Raw genomic sequence first — 17,823 nt, 5'->3', positions numbered from 1 at the left:
AACAGCAATGACCAAGAGCCACGCTCATGAAAATCTGCACCAGCAGAGGTGCCCTGCTATGTTTCATAGCTGCTATGACTGCATTGTTGCTAGGAAAATAGGAAAATGTTGCCCATCCAGTCCATCTTTCATTGCCCTGAACAGATGGAAGTCAGAAAATGCCAAATCCAGCCTACTCAGTGTGGTAGGACAGTCCAGCCCTGACAGGCAATTTGCCCCATGGGTCTTCCAACTGGTATGGAAGCCTGGCATTATTGCATTGGAAGAGAAAGGTGGTCATCTTTTCTGACCTGGCTTGGGATTTGAGCCTTTATTTTAGTCAGCATCAATGGTTTGTCATGCTTCCAGGAAATCCAGGACTATCTCTTTCCTATCTCAAAAGACAGTGCACAGCTGTACTCACTGACTGCTGCATACCGAACTTCCTTGATTGGGTATTCGCATGCTGCCATTTCACGTAACTGCCGAGTTTGGCTTGTAGTGCTGACACCATGTCTCGCCACCTGTAATGATGGGATGCAGGAAATGGTCATCTTCAGCTTGCTTTCTGTTCTTTATGTTCCTATGTGAGCATTTTTGTGACCTTCCCAGCCTTTGTGACATATCAGCATTGTCTCTAATTCACTAAAGCTGATATTCAGCTCCATACCAAGTTCCCTGCTTGTAATCTGCTAGTTTCTGTGGAGAACATGACTGAAACTACTTTGTGGCATGACAGCTGCGTATGGCCATCCAGAATACAGCTCATCTTTCACACTGCTGCTGCCACTGCTGAAATGCATACACTCACTGTGCTCACATACACTTTGGTTTCCATCAATGTCCAACAAGGGTTGATGGATGTCCACTGGTGCCACTTTTTCTGCATGGAGGAATTCAGTTCTGCTTCATCTGCACTTCCATGTCAGACACCATTCTGTCAGACTGCCCCTCTGCTGCAATCTGTCACACAGCAACAACATGGAAGAGCATATGGGTAGGAAGGTTCCACCCCTACTGCCATACCACCACCATCTGCCTCTGACATCGTGGGCTAACACAGTAACATAGGAGGCATTACTTTCGGAGCACCCCTCATCTATATACCTAGAAGGCTGTTCCATATGGTTCATTCAACACACTTCAATTTTTGCTTAAGTTAAATAAACTTGTACGAGGAAAGGAATACCACTGCATCCCTAAATTAAGCGTCAGGACACAGACAGAGTAGAGCACAACAAACACTGTATAAACGTATACTTTGGCTGTGCTTGTTTAACAGTTACCCAAGAGGAAGCATCATGTGGCACTTATGTCTTTGCCCCTACTCTGGGCTGGGAAGTTCTCCAGCATCACACTCCAGGCTGAAGGACCTTAGTTGTACAGCTGCCTTCTCATTACTGCTACCAACTTAAGGCAATGCTGGTGTTGCAGAAAGGCCAGCTTTGTTATTGTTTTGTTCCTGGGGAGGTTTATTTGTTGGGATTTGTTTGTTGGTTTTGTTTATCCCGCTCCCTAATGGTAACACTAGGACTTGGGCATGTTAACATTTAGCATTTTAGCGTATCAGCTAACTCTTCTGTGAGCCCACACAGGAATACAGGCTACACTAGAAGTACACAAATCAAAATGAGGGTTTCAGAAGGCTGAGTACTGAAGGAATAACATGGCCTGGCAATGAACAAATACTATTCAGTAAGGCTGCGACTACAGCTTTACAAATTAAAAACCACAAGTGACGTGTGAATAACTTTCTCCGCTCTCTCCTTTCCTTTGAGCCAGAACCACATCACTCCTGGCTGTTAAATGAAGAGCTGTGCATACCTAAAGCATTGGAACTGTGTACCTACTTAGCAGGCTAACCATTAGGTTAGGTCACGAGTCTACTGCAACTACGAAGCTCACTCATCAGCTATGAGACTTTCCAGATAGTTCAGCAACATAGAAAAAAATACATCTCTGTAAGAGGGCCTTGTTTTATAAATGGTAGCATCGGCATTAACTTATTCACTACCAATAAGTTCAGCAGCCCAAGGAGAACTGTAGTTTTATTATGACTTGCATTGCTTTAGATTAATGTAGATTAATGTATTTGTACTTCAAGGGAAGTATTAACGTAGGCTTGTGACTTGAAGTTTCAGCACAACTCTCGCTACAGACCCACAAACATTTGATCTGTGCATCTGTTTCACTATGAAATCCAAGCAAAGAACGAAATTTAAGGAGGAGGTCAAAGATGAGCAAAGGTTTTTAAGGTCTCACTGTATGCAACTTCATCAGACAGTTTATATTCCAGTTGCTGGCTGTGGTGGTCACCACCACTTTTACCTCCTCTACCCACCCTGCAGTGTAGCTGGCAAATATCTACTTATACTGCAGAAGGAATGCGCTCTAGATTTTAAAGGTTTATTTGGTGCCTAAATCCCCTGCTCAGGCTACTATCACTCCTAACTTAGAAACGGAAATTCACAGACATTTAACAAGTTATACACAAGGTTAAAATGTAACAGCTCATGCTTCTAATTTCATAGATATCCATGCCTCTATCCAGAGGCAATGGCTCCAATTAACAAGTAGCTTTCCTAAGTGTATGTATCAGTTAAACAGCGATTGATTCCTCCCCATAAGCAGTAAGTTTCTGAGCTTCCCCACAATGAATGCCTTGATAAAACCACCTGCAGCATAGAGAACTCAGCACAGCCCTATCAGTTCTGACAGGGAGGTGCTCTATGAATCACAAGCCTAGCAGAGATGAAGCGTGACAGGCCTGAATGCAACTGTGGCTACTGCCAGGGTGAGGATGCCCTGACATAACATCTACTTTTGTCAGTTGTCTGAGTGCCATAGTTAGGTGATCTACTACAAGGAAGTAAACCCATATGTTAAAAGAGCATCATCTGCTACCTTACAGACAGGAAACTTGGTACTTCCTCCTGCATGATTATAGATTCTGAGAATCTGGACAGTACGCTTCTTATGCTTTTAAAGGAATGAAATCGGGAGTGCAGGGCTGCACCAGCAATGCCTGAAACTGCTGCCAGTAGCTGCTTACATTCATTATCTTTTGTGTAATTAGAATTCAATGAGCTTGGATACACCAACAACCCAAGCACAAAGCAGGTTCAAATGCACTCTAGGCATGGAAAAGTTTACTGGATAATTACTTCTACCTTCACCTTATGTCTTAAATGTTTTATAAGCTTCTCGGGTGCTAAGTAAAGCTTTAATGCTAAGCAAGTATAGGCCTTTTGAGTGAAAAGAGTAAGTTGTGTGGGTAACGCATTTCAACTACTGATAGTCAAACACATCTCCCTATACTAGGCAGCTCAAGTATCTGCAAACGTCCTTGAAACACTCGAGACAGCTAAATCAGGTAGTTCACCATTAATTTTAGAATTCTTTAATATTCTTACAATAAACAGAATCCCTGAAATATAGCTTTCCTCTTTGTTACAACTATATTCAGGCAATGGATATTGCAGAGGCAGCCCAGAACTCCAAGTGAAGTTCCAGCTAACATTCTCCTCAACCACACTTCTGTGATCAGTTCTTCCTTGCAACAGATACCTTCGTCACTACAAGATTAAGGTTGTCAGACATTCAGTCCCAAGTGGATTTAGGCAATCCTGATTTGAGTTTCTTCTACACACTACTGAGAACAAACTTGAACTTCAAGTGAGACAGGATCTCTGCTTACCTTCCATTCAGATCTACAAGCTATTGCAGCCTCTCACAAAGACTGGAATTACATTTACTGACCACGGAAGTAAATCAGACAAATATAAAACCGCTATCAGACTTCCATGAAAGCTATATCCTAGCAAGTCTGCTGCTCTGACTACAAGCACCAGGAAACTGTTGAAATCAATACCTGCTGCAGCCAAAGAGGTGGAAGATGTGGCTGACAACAGGGTTAATTAAGAAAGAATAGTTGTAGCTGTCACCCTCTTACTCCAAGTCCCCTTTTGCTTTCTCCTTAGACAAGAGACCAAGAACGTATCCAGTAACTGCTAAGAAGGAAGACAGAACAGCCACTCACTAATATTACCTACTATCTTCATGGATTTCATTGGACAAATACAACCGTATGTAGTAAGTAAGTGAAATGCAACTGCTTCACTTTGCCTTGCCAAGCTCCAATAACACCCAGGTTAGGTTATTTGTAGTTGTTTTGTTTCTTTGTTTTAAATAAACCAAAGATTTCTGCTACGGAATAATAATAATAATAATAATAATAATAATAATAATAATAATAATAATAATAATAATAATAATAATAATGTATATGTTTTTATGTTACGTTTATAACAAGGCTTTTAAAGAAAATAGTTACAGGTATTCGACTGCATCAGACTTCAAAAGAAAAAAAGATTACACGTACAATACAAAAATACAAAAAATATTCTTTTAGAACATACAAACTCAAAGGTCTACGTTGTCAACCTAAAATTCAAATAAAAAAAGAAATACCACTGAAGATGCACTTTCCTTTCTGCACTTGCAGGTTGAAATTGAGCCTGAAGAAAGGATTTAGAGAAGGGATGAAAGCAATTAATATACCGAGTTCTACGGTCAGTTCCAGGTTAAAATGAAAGTAGCTGTTGATGCTATCAGGTATTGAAGTCCAGAAAGGACCTTAGGTTTTTTCAACCTCTTCTGTTGTTGTTGTAGCTGTTACTTCATCGTTTTTCCTAATTACTGCAAAAGGCAGACAGACGGGAAGAGGATGCCTTTTATTTCTAGTTGACACCACATGCATTAGGACTGCAAAACCAGGATTTTTTGAAACCCATGCAAGTCACAGGCATCGAGGCATTTTGTTTTACAGGGCAAGACAGGGAAAGTGCATCTTAAGGTTTTTCATACTTAAGCAGTGAGTTATTGATTTTTGGTGTGGCTTTTATTCCTTCTAGGCATAGTAAAGAAAAATATTTCAACCGAACGGGAAGCTTAACGTACATTATCTTGTCCTTTTGGTGGTGGCCTTTGCGTACCACTCATTGCTGCATTTAATATTAGTCTCTATTTAATTCACAAGGAAATGCTAACAAGCACTACTCAAGGCTAATGACTTAAAGAGGAGCACACTGAAAATACTGATTTAACCTTGTAGTGAATATTCTTTACAGACTGTATCTAATATACAGACAAGGCCCATTTCCTCAGGATGAAACAGGCCACAGAATGTTACACATCCTACATGAAGTTTTAAACAAAATTAGAGCTAAGTTACCAGAGCCACTCAGAGCAACATAATTCCTAGTTTGCAAAGACTTAACAAAAAGTTAACTGCAAGGGGGAACGGGGCGGGGAAAGAAATCCAGGTTCTTAATGTTTCCTGTTTAAGTTCTTATTCAAATTAATAGTCCAGTAACACTTCTAGCACAAGACAATGCTCACTCTTTAGCAGTATTCCCAGGAACCAACTGTTTCTCCTGTTAGGAAGAGGGAGCCAGAAATAAGAATGCAAGAGCACTCTATGTTAACCTGATTAAAGAGACAGTAACCTTTTTCCTCCACCTTAATCACTGACAAAAAAATAATATATAAAAAAAAAAATATCTAAAAAAGGTACCACTCCAATTTCTTTTATTATCTGTAACCTTTGGAAACTAATCACATGGAACTACAAAATTAGCAAATGCCTTGAGATCTGTATACAAAACATAAATTACCTCTAATTTCAAACTCAGTTATTAGTGTACCACTCAAAATCTTAAAAAAGTGGCTCCAAAGATAGTCTTACACCATTCTTAAAAAAGGAAACTGTTCCTTTAATGTTACACCCTCCCCTCCCCCCAGACACCCACATCTCAATCCACATTGTTTAGTTATTCTCTTGGTCATGGATATTTCCAAGATGAGATTTTATATTTCGCTCCCATAGCTTCTGGTTGTCAGAAAACCCATGCTTTCCTTTATTGAAGGAATTTGGTCCTGCTGAGGTTGGTGTATCCCTGTGAAAAGCAAAACAGCATCAGTTGAGAAAGTGACTTTAACGACAGCAATTTGTGCAATGGGACACTGAAAATAACAATTTCAAATCCAACCTGCTGCCAGGAACTACCACACGTTTCTTTATTTCAGTTATGTCAGGAGTCCTAACTATTAGCGACTGTTAGTTGGTGAAAAAGCTCATCTGTCCGTGGTACATGAAGACAGTGATGAGATGGGGCAGCAGAGGGAGTAGAAATGGCAGCAAATGCTGCCAGCTGTGAAGAATTTGTGGTACAGGCAAAAAAGTCGAGGATCCAAATCTATTGTTGGAGAAAAAAATCCACTGAGCAGCAGTAAGCCTGCATTCAGCAGTAAGTCAAGTCAGTGGCCTGACTTAAAAAGCAATCTGTAATGGTGAACATCTTTAAAACGTATATGCTCAAGATTAACCTCTCACTTAAGCAAAGCCTTCCCTCTACTTAAGATAGACCCTAATGTGCTTCAAATCTGTGTCAAGTAAAGGAGCAATATAGATTTATTTGAAAAGTAAACCAGCTGTTTTGTTTTTTCTCTCTTCAGAAGACCACCTCCATCTTTCTCTTGCATGAGTTTAAAAATCCAAGCAGACTACATACCTCAGGCCAATGTATTAAATGGGGAACAAGTAAGATATAAGACTGAGCAGTTAATGAAAACTCGCAGTTTGCAACTCTTGGCTACTAATCACCAAGAAGAAAACTAGTTTTATGTAACATAAATTCCTTCCTAGTAAGAAGGCAGCAAGTAGATCCAATGTACAAATGTACATATATTAAACTACAAGAGAAACATATGATCTATATTAACTGTGTTTGTTTCTGAAGAAAAACTTTTTGAACCCATTCCATCTTTCTGTATTTGTAAGCCATCTGCAAGACCTGACCCGAGCTTGATATTCTTCCATGGTCACCCTTCTTCAAACCACAGTTCACAGCTGACTTACCTTCCAATGTTCTTCATACGCATCTTAGCTTCTGGAGGCATTTCTTCTGGTTCACTCTACAGTGGAAAAAGGGAGTTCAGAGTGTGGCTGAGCACTGTCTTATGAACATTTCAATGCTACGTTATGGAATGCAGCCTTACAGGAAAGCAGTGTGATTTAGAAAAACAACACAAAACCAAACAATTCCTCTGACCATCTCTTGCAAGAAGGAACAGCAACACGACAATGAAACACTTAAGAAACCAAAAGGAGCACAACTTCTCTTCGCCTGCCTTTTATCAAGCCCAGAGAAAGCAACCAGTAATTCAAATGATGTGTATTTTGTTTTCAGGGAAAAGTCATCGGTATATTTAAAATATAATAAATAATATTTAAAATATAATAAATATTTCTTGAACCTGGGGAGTATTACAAAATTGTATATACTTAAACAGAAAATAAGGAGATGCTTCTAAGCTGAAAATCCCTGTCACTTACATAAAAAAAAAATCAAACGACTTGCTATCTCCTCCTACGTCTGACCTGCACCAATGGGACTTTAAGTTGTGTTAATCACTGGCTTATTACTCACATCTTCATCTTCATTGAAAGCCGCTGCTACAGAAAGGGTTTTTGGAGCAAGGGTTGGAACGGGCTCTTTAGGCTTCTGAAAGAGATCAAATACACGAGTAAAGTAAATCTACTAACTCAAAATAATAAAAAAAAAGAAAGCAAGCACTCTTGGCATTTTCAATAACACGGTAAAACAAAGTCAAACATTTTCACTGAAATTGAAGGAGGAAAAATATTTTTATTTTGAATCAGAACAGATGAAGGTTTCTCTCTAATGAAAAGGAAAATGGCTGCTCATCTGTGCAAAAAACTCTCCGAAAAGCTGGTTGAGCCTTCTCAGATTACAGCTCCCCACAAGTAAATCTCAACTTACTAGCACACTGCAGGGACACACAGCCAATGGCGCATAGCATGAACAATTAGATCAGAACCCAAATAAGCTGCTGTGTTCTGAATTTTACTACACTACTGTTTTCATTATTCTTTTGGAGCACTGTTATTAATTAATGCCAGGAAGCTGAGCACATTTATTTTCTTGCTTTTTCACAGATTAGCAGCTTTCTGGCTTAGAACAATCTGAACTGTTTTAACCAGGATCACTCACACTACGGAGGCCTGAACAGTATAAGGGTCCTCTGAAAAAGTAATTTTTAGATTTCTGGTAAATAACCTCCACTATTTCAAGCACATCCAGCTATTGAACTCATGACTGCCACATGTAATCGAGTTACTTCTGATGTCTTCTCTGCGAGACCACCAAGGAAGTGCTGAATTGTCAGTAACAGCTTGCTTCAACGGCACTTTTATCTAAATCAATTATATGCAGTGCTCCATCCATCATCACTTTATTGGCTATTATTCTGTATACATTCATATTTTGGAAGCTGATGCTGCAGAATAATGAGCCTACAGCTCATCCGATATCCTACAGTATATAAATATTGCGTCATCTTTAAATGTACCAGCTCCAGAAGAACGGGTAGCATACTAAGAAAAAAGGAAAAAAACTAAACTCATAGGAAACAGGCTGAGCTACAGCACTGTCAAAAATAATGTCAATCACCCACTAAACTCAGTGAGCCAGAAATCCTGAGATAAATTTACTGCCACTGGAAATAGCTTCCTACATGAAAAATCTGAGTTTGCTAGTAGCTCAGAAGGCAGACTTGCCAATTTTTCAAAGTCTGATCTGACCTAATTGTGTTTATACCCTGGAATGCTGCCAGCCCATGTCTCTTTCCCATGTGAAAATAACAGACCACTCTTTTCATCTTCTGCAGATCTGCACAATCCTGGCACTGCAGGTACAAGCCTTTCATGATTACAGTCTGAACTTAATCCAGACAAGGACCTATAACCTATCCATCACAGTGGAATGTATGAAGTATAAGGGAAGCATACATGAACCATTTAATGCAGGGGGAGCATCTGGCTTCTCCTTGCTTGAGCTAATAGAGGTCTACTTTGTAGTAAGGAGAAGCATCAGGTTCACTTCAGAACAAGCACAAGGATAACCTTCACTGTTTATCACAGAGCATAAGAATATGTAATTAGGTCTCATCTCTTGCCTATTATTTCTTTCCAAATAAATCCTTCAACAAGGTTACAAAAAATGCAGCAGCAAATGAATCATACTGACCTTGCAAGTAACAAGCTGAGTTACAAAAAACAAACTATACTTCCCCATACAAAAACAAGATCTTCAGAGCGGAAGACTTACTAGGCCACCTTGGAGAGCACTTGCTTTCGTGAAGCTTTAAGCACCCCATGCAATGAAGCTCCCAGCTCTCATTTCAAAGTGACTTGTTGAGAGTCTTTAATGAGTCTGCTCATTTCCCTTAGGAAATTATTCCAGACTATCAAATTTCATTACAAAATTATTGTGAGTATTCAGAGATCTACAGTTAATCTCCACCAGGTCTTATGCTTCCTAAGACAACTGACCTGGTATTAATCACCTTGAAGTACTTACATGTGCATGACTAGGTGCCTCTGCAACGCTTTCTTAATCTTCATCCAAGTTACCCCAATTTCATTCAAGAATTGCCTTCTGCAAGGAAGCCTCCCCACAGTACGTCCCCTTTTCCTTAAAATTAAAAGCCCTCAGACAACTTACATTTGCTGCTAGTTTGATGGATATTGCAGATGCCTTCTTTGATGTCTGACTGCCTATGGAAAATCCAAACTTGGACATTTTGGCAGGAGCAGGCTTTGTGGTGAAGTCTTCAGCTTCTTCATTAGCTGCCCGTTTCTCTGCGCTGCGACTCGAACTTTCCCCTCCATTACTGGAAGAAACAGTCTTAGTTTTCACAGGTTTTTCTGCCTCTTCTTCAGGTCCTGGTGAAGTCGAAACAACTTACCAAGATGAGCTATTTTTACTGAGCAGACTGATGGGAGCAGCAACCTCAAAAAGCATTATACTTTGAGTGCAATAGGTTAGGTGCTTTTAGTGACAGCAGCTGTCACCAATGTACATTTAGTGGACAGCAAAACACAAAAGAGCAGAAGAAATCACAAGCACTCCACTATTAATACAGAACTTCTCATGTACGAGCCAGGAAAACAATCTTGAAGCACAATCTATTTATTTAGTATGGAAGTCAAAGTTCACGTAGTAAATTAAGTGCAGATGACTAAATCTCTTTAGGGTTTAAGTTGCAATAGATAAAGTTTCACAACTAGAATCCCAAATCCAAATCTAGAGCAGGTTATCTAAGTTAAATTTAATTCTACTGAACTTTTATATGTCCACGCCAGTCTCTTGGCCTGTCTGGCACAACTCTAAGACCAGGGAAGTGACTACAGTGAGGCCGGCTGTCTCAGTCATGTTTCAATTCACTGCTTGTCCGCATCTCATCTGTAATAAATTTGCCAAGCTCTGCTTGAGGAAGAAACCAGCACTGAAAAAACATATATAGATATATAGATAGATAGATAGATTTCATCTTTTCTATTTTTGCATAAAATCACAGAAGAACATAGAAGTTGAACAGTGGTCCACAGAAGAAGAATGACTTGAATCACATTTTCATTTTCTATAGACGCGGTTGCCTCAGTTATGCCAAGGGACAAAGGTGCCCTTGGAACACTCACAGTGAACATAGCAAACACTTCAGCAAAAATACATTTCTCTGCTGCTGCAATAAGCAAATCACTGCAGTAGCAGATGGGAGGGTAAAAAACCAAAAACCAAACATGCATTGGAGAAAGGACGGGCAAGTGCTCATACTATCAGTCGAAGAAAAACTAGCAGTGGTTTCTCATTGTATCAAGTTGAGAAAAAGACTCTCCACAAACAGCAAACTCAGCCTGTGAGGGAAGAAAAGTTCTTGGTATTGCTCTCTAGCAATAAAAAGCAGATAAATAAAGCAGAGCAATGGGGGAGAAGCTAGTCTGAACTGGGGGTCACAAGACTGTAGCTCTGAGATAAAAAAGAAAGAAAAAAGCAAAGAGTGTCAGGAGGAAGGAAAATTAAGGACATGAGGAAACCTTGAAGAGAAAAATGAAAATCATATGCTCCAGTTTGGCAGGTATGTTGGGTCGGGTTTTGGTAGTTATTTGTTTTGTTTTTAATTGCCTTCATTTTCACAGCTGCTTAATACTGAAATTTTTCAGGAATCCATTGAGTACAATTACTACCTATCCACCATCTCTATATTGCTGCTTCCTAAATCACAAGCATTGTCTTAGTGTATAGACTTTCAACCCTAATGTACTAGTTGTGAAGACAGTGAGAGACAACAAAGACAAAAGAGAAACAGGCACCATTTTCAATAGCGACCTTGGGTACTGGTGGCTCTCTTAGCACAGCTTTAGAACAGGGCTATGAGAAGCTGTTTACAGCTTGTCCATGAAACAGCATGAATATTCAATTGCTAGTCTAATCTAGGTACATCGTACCTTGTAAAGAGATGTGAGGGCACGGAGAACATTCAATGGCCCAAAAAGCTCTGGGATGGCTGATCTAGAAGCCTGCCTCTAAGACAACCACAACTGCCCAGACCTCAGGTCATACTGGACCATTCCAGGCTCCTAAGCTCACGCTGTCTTGAAGCTAAATCAAATTATGCTACGGCTTACTAATTTGACTGCAATTTCTAGAACGCTGTTAAGCAAAACACAAAGCCTGAGACCATCTAGAGTTGGCTGTACCAACTCCCACGCACATTTTCTCACCCTTCTCCATGAAATGTTAAATAGCCTCCCTCTCAAAAATCAGATCCTACTGCCATTGCTTCAGGCAGGCTCTACTTAGGACAAACTGCAGACTGCTGAAAGAAATGGTTTCCTTACAAAAACTTGCTTCATGAAGTTCATGGCTCAACTTGGAGGGAGGAACTGTTGTACTCTTCTATTTCCAGAGGAAACAGAAATGAAGATGTAGATCATTCCTTAAAGAGGTCTCTGTTATTTCCTCGGCCGATGCAGACATATTATTTTAAAATGATTTTTACTACTTCCTAGAGATCTCTTGATGGTCCTGTTTCACCTTCCACAAGCACCACTGCTATTTGGAAATCTACTCTGACCAGTGCTTTGTTCATGGGTCACAGGAACAATACTCTGTCCAATGACAGCAACAGGATCCAAGGGATCAGCATGGAGCTGTGTCAAGGGAGAGGTAGCTGGGGGTTAGGGCCAGGTCCTGCACCAGAGGGCAGTGCTCTCAGACACAGGCTTTGAATTTTGGTTGGTGCTGTGTGGAACCAGGAGTTGGACCTGATGATCCTTGTGGGCCCTTTCCAACTCAGGATACTCTATAATTCTACGATAAGAAGCCACGCTGCTTCACATGGGAGTCTCCTTCACAAGCATCAACAAGCTGTGTGTACACATGGACATCTTTCAGCACCTCGGTACTAGAAGGGACAAGCGAGACGATGCTGGGTGCAGAGCATCTTAGGATACCTTGCCCCAGGAGTGGGACCGAATGTCAACTATGTTAAGTTTGAGGAGAAAAACATTGATTTTGACAAAAAACAAAAGGCTCTGGATTGCTTTAAAACGTCGCCTCCATTAGGGCCAATGTAGCATAATTCATTAAGATCACATTCCAGCACACCAGAGTGGTACAGTATGGATATCAGACACAGTAATACTGGCCAGTTATAATACTGCACATAGAAAGGAAGAAAATAAATATACATGTATAAAGAGGAGAACATGAAAGAGTCCAGGAACCACCATTCATACTTTGGTGATTAGGTATAAGATTCATTCTTAATGCCACCTTATTTGGTTTACAAGCCAAATTAAATCTTTCAACAGATCAAATAAGTGCCCTCTGTTTCTAGTGATATTTAATTCAAAACCAGGGAAGGAAAGCTTTAGCAAGTCACCGTTTTCTCCATTTTAAGTCATAGAAAAAAAGAAAGCAGGCAAGAAGGGAAGCCATATGATACATATGATTAAACATTCCAGGGGAACGCATGATAAGTAGTACGTCTGTCTAGTACGTCTGTCTCTCAGGAGACAGGAAAATCTAAATAATATAGAACTAAATAAAAACCTTGTAGACTGCTGCGAAGCAAAAAACAACAAAAAATACCTTGTGATGCTTAAGATGGCACACAGGGGATATTCATTGTATCAGTACTCCCTAGGTGCTACAGTTGTTAAAAGCCAACGTTGAGGCGTTTCAATGGCAACCGTGCAATCTCTCTCAACACACGGCAGAATTATTCCGTGTATTTTTCATTAAAATAAAATCAAGAAATAAGATATCGCCTTAGCGCTGCCAGGGCGAATTCGCAGGCTACAAGCGCTGCCATGAGGCCGAGGCGGCCCCAGAAGCCGCGCCCAGCCCGCGGCCTCCCCTCCCGCGCAGCCCCTCAGGCCCGGGCCGCCCCTCTCCCCAGGGCCGGGCACACAGCGCAGCGCGGCCCAGCCCAGGCCGGCCTGCCCGCCCGGGGGCGGCACTCCCCGCGCCCCCCCACCCCCGGGGGACACCCCCGGTCCCAGCGCGCCCCACAGGCCCGCGGCGAGAGGCGCTGCACGTTCACCTCCTGCGGGCGGCGGCCGCCTCGCCTTCTCCCCCTCCGCTCTGCCGTCCGCCATTTTCCCCCGCCTCCACCTCCCGCGCTGCGCATGCGCGCCGCGATGCCGCGGCCCCACCGCCTCCCGATCCTCCCACGGCCATAGAGAGGCGCAGCGGGTGTGCCGGAAACGGAAACCGTGCGGGGAGGGCGGGAAGAACTCCAAAGCGGCGCCCGTGTGGTGCACTTCCGGCGGGCGGGGACCAGAGCCCCTGAGAGCCGAGTAACGCCCTGCGGACTGCGCCAAAGTCATCCCGCTCTCCCTCCCTCCCTCCAGCAAACGTCACAGCCGTTTCCTCACGAGAAAAAAAATCAGAGGGTCCCGTTCTTGGGTTTCCCGGACACAAACCACTACACGCTATCGGTAATTTGAAACACCAAGGTAGGCAACTGATGTAATCAAGAGGCTTTAACTGCTTGTGAAGGAACCCAGATGTTTCTGGCGGTCATCCGGCTCCCACTGTCACCCTGCAGTCAAAAGAGCGTAAGGCGTTGTTTTTGGCAGGCTCAAGAAACTTGTAGATATTCCTTCCTAACTTTGGCTTCCTTTGTACCAGAACACTCAAAAACAAACACCGTGCAACTCCCCAGACTCACACTAGAAGAGTAGAGAAGCAATAGCACAGGCTGCCCAGGGAGGTGGTAGAGTCACTGTCCCTGGAAGTATCCAAGAACTGTGTGCATGTGGCACTTTAGAACTTGGAAAATCAGCCCTATGAGGAGAGGCTGAGGGAGCTGGGGCTGTTTAGTCTGGGGAAAAGGAGGCTGAGGGGAGACCTTATCGCTCTCTTCCACTATCTGGAAGGTGCTTACAGTGAGAGCGGGGCAGGTCTCACTGGTGACAGGACGAGGGGAAACGGCCTCAAGTTGCACCAAGGTAATTTAGGATGGACGTTAGGAAACACTTCTTTACAGAAAGGGTAGTTAAACACTGGAATAGGCTCCCCAGGGAGGTGGTTGAATGGACATCCCTGGATGTGTTTAAGAGCCATTTGGATGTGGTGCTCAGGGATATGATTAAGCAGAGGGTTGTTAGAGTTAGGGTACTATGGTTAGGCTGCGGTTGGACTTGATGATCTTCAAGGTCTTTTCCAACCTGAGTAATTCTATGATTCTGTGATTCTAAGACTCGACTGAACAGATTCATACTCTTTTTAACAGCGTAATCTAATTTATCATGCTTAATTTCAAAAGTGCATGAGTAAATTCAAGCAGACCCAATAACGCAGTCATTAAAAAGGAAAAACTCTAAACAAAAGTGTTTTTGAACTAGTCTTTTTTAGTGACAAATAGTAATTACAGAGTACAGCCCTAGAAGTCTCAGGAAACTGGTGCATTCAGGGCTATAGATTGCCTGTGGAAATAATTCTCTATTTTTGCGTTAGCCTCTTGGAGTAGTTGTTTGCAAACTGCTTTTGTAATTCTTCTGATCTCTTTCCATGTTTAAGTATGTTGACCAAGTCTAAGGTTTTTTTTAGTTCGTGCAGAGGCTTGTTTACAAAGCCACAGTACTTCCTTCGTGGAACAAATTCCAGAGCCTTCTTCCAATCTCCAGTATCTTTCAAGGTTAATAAAATATGCATCATCTGATCCAGCGTGAGATTTTTAGCACCACAATTCCAAAGCAAGTATTTCTCCAATGGAAGGGCTGCAGTCTCTAGCCCCAGTCGTTTTGCCTGTGCTAAAGAGACTCCTGTTTTTATACTCTTGTCAACCATAGACCCGACAATGTAGATTTTGTCATGATCAAAAGTCTTCATTACTTTGGGAGAATCGGCAGTCAGATAGATAAGCTTATCCTTTGGAAAGATGTCTGTGTAGCACTGGTCTGTCACAGTGATAAGCAGCTTGTCCCACGCTCCCCTATAATGTTTGATAAATTCCTTATGATACAGACTGTCAGCTTTGAAATTACAGAAGTGAATGTGGAATGGATCCACAGATCTTCGATTGCAACCTTCACTTAATACCATTTGTCTCACCGCATTTGCTACTTCTCTGGCAGACATATACTTTTCATAAGACATATCGAACACCAGAGGCTGGCCAAAGATCATAGACTGAGCAACTCTCCAGTTGTACGCTTTATCCATAGAGCTGCTCCACGAACAAACAAACGAATTCTTCTTGGGCTCTTCACTTTCTGAAGCTCTCTCTTGTGTTTGCAGCCTCCTTTCCCTTTTCTCATCCATCTTTCTTTTGTTATTTTTCTTGTGCTGTTCTTTAAGATGCAAAAATTTTAAATACTTCTTTTGGGCCGATTTGGAAGGACATTCCATAAAAGCTTTCATCTGTTCATCAGTGATTTTTTCAGGAACCGGTCTACCAACTAACCTCCACAACTCCAAAGTCTCACGTGCAGCAGCCAAAGCGGAGAGCTCCTTAGGCTCAGAGGCCGTCTCACTGACTTCTTGCAACCCAGACTTCATTACTTCCTTCCATGCATCTAAATCTACTTTTTCCGAGGAACCGCGTGAATTGTCGTCTTTCAGGCAAGGTGACAGAATCAGAGTTCTTCTAAGTGGAAGCATATCCTGTTTCATCCCATGTTGTATTGAAAATGAGACGATTTTCTTCAGAAGCGTATTAGCAGCCCGCATGCTTGAACGTGTGCTCTGTTCAAACAATTGTCTGCAAAACAAAAAAGCACAAGAGGGGGAAAAACTTGTCAGAAGTCACGAAGGAAACACAGATGTTCATCCTTATTACTGCTCGCAGACAGCAAGTTACTTCCTGAGGAATACTAGGAATCCCTGCTTCCACTATTGCTTTTCTACTGTACTTAAAAGCAACGTATATGACACTGTTATGAACAATGTGTTTAGCTCTACTGCTTAAAACAGCTGGACCTAATGCAATACAAAACACAGCCAACCTCTCAGCGGTGTTTATTTTCATTTGATAAATACGACCTTTGCAACAAAAGCAAGCAAAATACTGCATGGAGACTGAAAATAACTTAAAACCACATCCAGATACCTACCTAATTTCTTTATTTTAGTACCTAAGTTTTAATTCCTCTGTATGTTTCTATATAATAGGACACTGAGCTACTGGAACTGCCACTGCTATAGTTTTGCAAAGCCAACAGTACTGCCAAGGAAGGAACACTTATATCCCTTGAGGCCCTCGTTCCTGGCTCCCTTAGCAGGGCAAGCACTTGGCCCTTCACTAGAAGAAAGACACTGAGGCCACGGAGAGTGTCCAAAGAAAGGCAGCAAGCTGGTGGAGGGTCTGAAGCACAAATGAAATGAGGAGCAGCCAAAGGAACTGGGATTGCAGACCTTACTGCTTCCTACAGCTACCTGAAAGGAGGTTGTGGTGAGGTGGGGGTTGGCCTCTTCTTCCAGATGACATGGATAGGATGAAACATAAGAGCCTCACGATGCACCAGGGGAGGTTCAGTTTGGATCATAGGAAACGTTTCCTTTCAGGAGTGGTGAGGCACTGGCACAGGCTGCCCACAGAGGCAGTGGAGACACTGTCCCTAGAGGAGTTCAAGAGCAGCATAGATGTGGTGCTGAGGAACGTAGTGGATTTATGGGAGTGATGGGCTCGTGGTTCAACTAAGATCATCTTAGCAGACTTTTCCAACCTTAACAATTCTTTCTGAGGCAGCATAATGAACCAAACCCAAACTGATTTCAGGGCTGACTGATAGGGAGAAGGGGGATGCTAATTATCATACCTGCTAAAGGAGATTACATACCTGATTTGCTAGACACCTGCAAAGCGATGGGAATAGAACAATAACTAAGTAACAGAAGACCATCTTTTTTCTTTCTGGTAAGGCGTCTGTGAAGCTGGGCTTACTGCTTTGCACAGCAGCTCATTAATCTCACACACATCGGTTTTTAAATGTAAGAAGTTCATAGGAAAAAGAAACGCACCTCAGAACGATTAGTATTTTCCTTGTCTTAAGCAGGAACAGTGCGAGACATGGAGCAAGCAGAGACGCAGCCCCTCGGCAAAACTGCACCACACTCTCCCACGCCCAGATGAAAATCACAGCAGCCCCCACCTAAGCGAGGCGGGCCTACTTTACCGCTCCCACCTTCGCACCCCCCGCGGCAGGAAGGCTTCCTTCTCGCCCGCCCCTCAGCGGCCCGCACCTGCCCACACTGCGGCTCAGTCCGCGTGATCTCCACCCGACTGCTCCTCTGAACTGCGCAGGCGAGCGCCGCTAACATTCACCACACACCGCGTCCAACGCAGCCGCCATCTGCGCGCCGGGAAGGCAGGAAGGCCGCTGAACGCGTGCGCGGGGAGGAGTCGGTCCGCTGCACTTTCTTGCCCGGGTTCCGCCGGAGGATCTCGGTGTTCTGAGCGCTCTTAATA

The 17,823-nt window shown here is 42.5% G+C and overlaps 2 protein-coding genes across 3 annotated transcripts; both read right to left on the bottom strand.

The window, feature by feature from the left end:
• Positions 1-4,263: 4,263 nt before the first annotated feature.
• Positions 4,264-13,753, bottom strand: PCNP (PEST proteolytic signal containing nuclear protein). The gene is given in 7 exon segments (XM_072326996.1): positions 4,264-5,936; positions 6,899-6,954; positions 7,470-7,544; positions 9,567-9,735; positions 13,453-13,604; positions 13,606-13,650; positions 13,652-13,753. Coding segments are annotated over 7 exon segments (714 nt in total). The 5' UTR covers positions 13,739-13,753; the 3' UTR covers positions 4,264-5,806.
• Positions 13,754-14,750: 997 nt separating this feature from the next.
• Positions 14,751-17,734, bottom strand: TRMT10C (tRNA methyltransferase 10C, mitochondrial RNase P subunit). 2 transcript variants are annotated; one of them, XM_072326951.1, is made up of 3 exons: positions 17,598-17,709; positions 17,376-17,506; positions 14,751-16,116 (listed from the first exon to the last, which is right to left on the bottom strand). In XM_072326951.1, exons 1-3 carry the CDS (start codon positions 17,673-17,675, stop codon positions 14,856-14,858), a joined length of 1,470 nt encoding a protein of 489 aa, XP_072183052.1. In that variant the 5' UTR covers positions 17,676-17,709; the 3' UTR covers positions 14,751-14,855. The 2 variants fall into 2 exon arrangements, with proteins under 2 accessions (XP_072183052.1, XP_072183059.1); XM_072326958.1 differs by lacking the exon at positions 17,376-17,506 and having other exon boundaries at positions 17,598-17,734.
• Between the last annotated feature and the right edge of the window lie 89 nt (positions 17,735-17,823).

Source organism: Excalfactoria chinensis, chromosome 1 (assembly GCF_039878825.1).
Source record: "Excalfactoria chinensis isolate bCotChi1 chromosome 1, bCotChi1.hap2, whole genome shotgun sequence".
Taxonomy (NCBI): domain Eukaryota; kingdom Metazoa; phylum Chordata; class Aves; order Galliformes; family Phasianidae; genus Excalfactoria; species Excalfactoria chinensis.
Note: the sequence above shows the minus strand (reverse complement) of the source record. Positions and strands in the feature narration are given on the sequence as shown.

Bases quoted from the DNA above. Each gene is read 5' to 3' on its own strand.
- TRMT10C (XM_072326951.1), bottom strand. From the start codon at position 17,675: ATGTTAGCGGCGCTCGCCTGCGCAGTTCAGAGGAGCAGTCGGGTGGAG. The intron at 17,507-17,597 runs GTGCGGGCCGCT...CGCCTCGCTTAG, and splicing joins CTGAGCCGCAGTGTGGGCAG to GTGGGGGCTGCTGTGATTTT. The intron at 16,117-17,375 runs GTGCGTTTCTTT...TTTGTTTTGCAG, and splicing joins AAAATACTAATCGTTCTGAG to ACAATTGTTTGAACAGAGCA.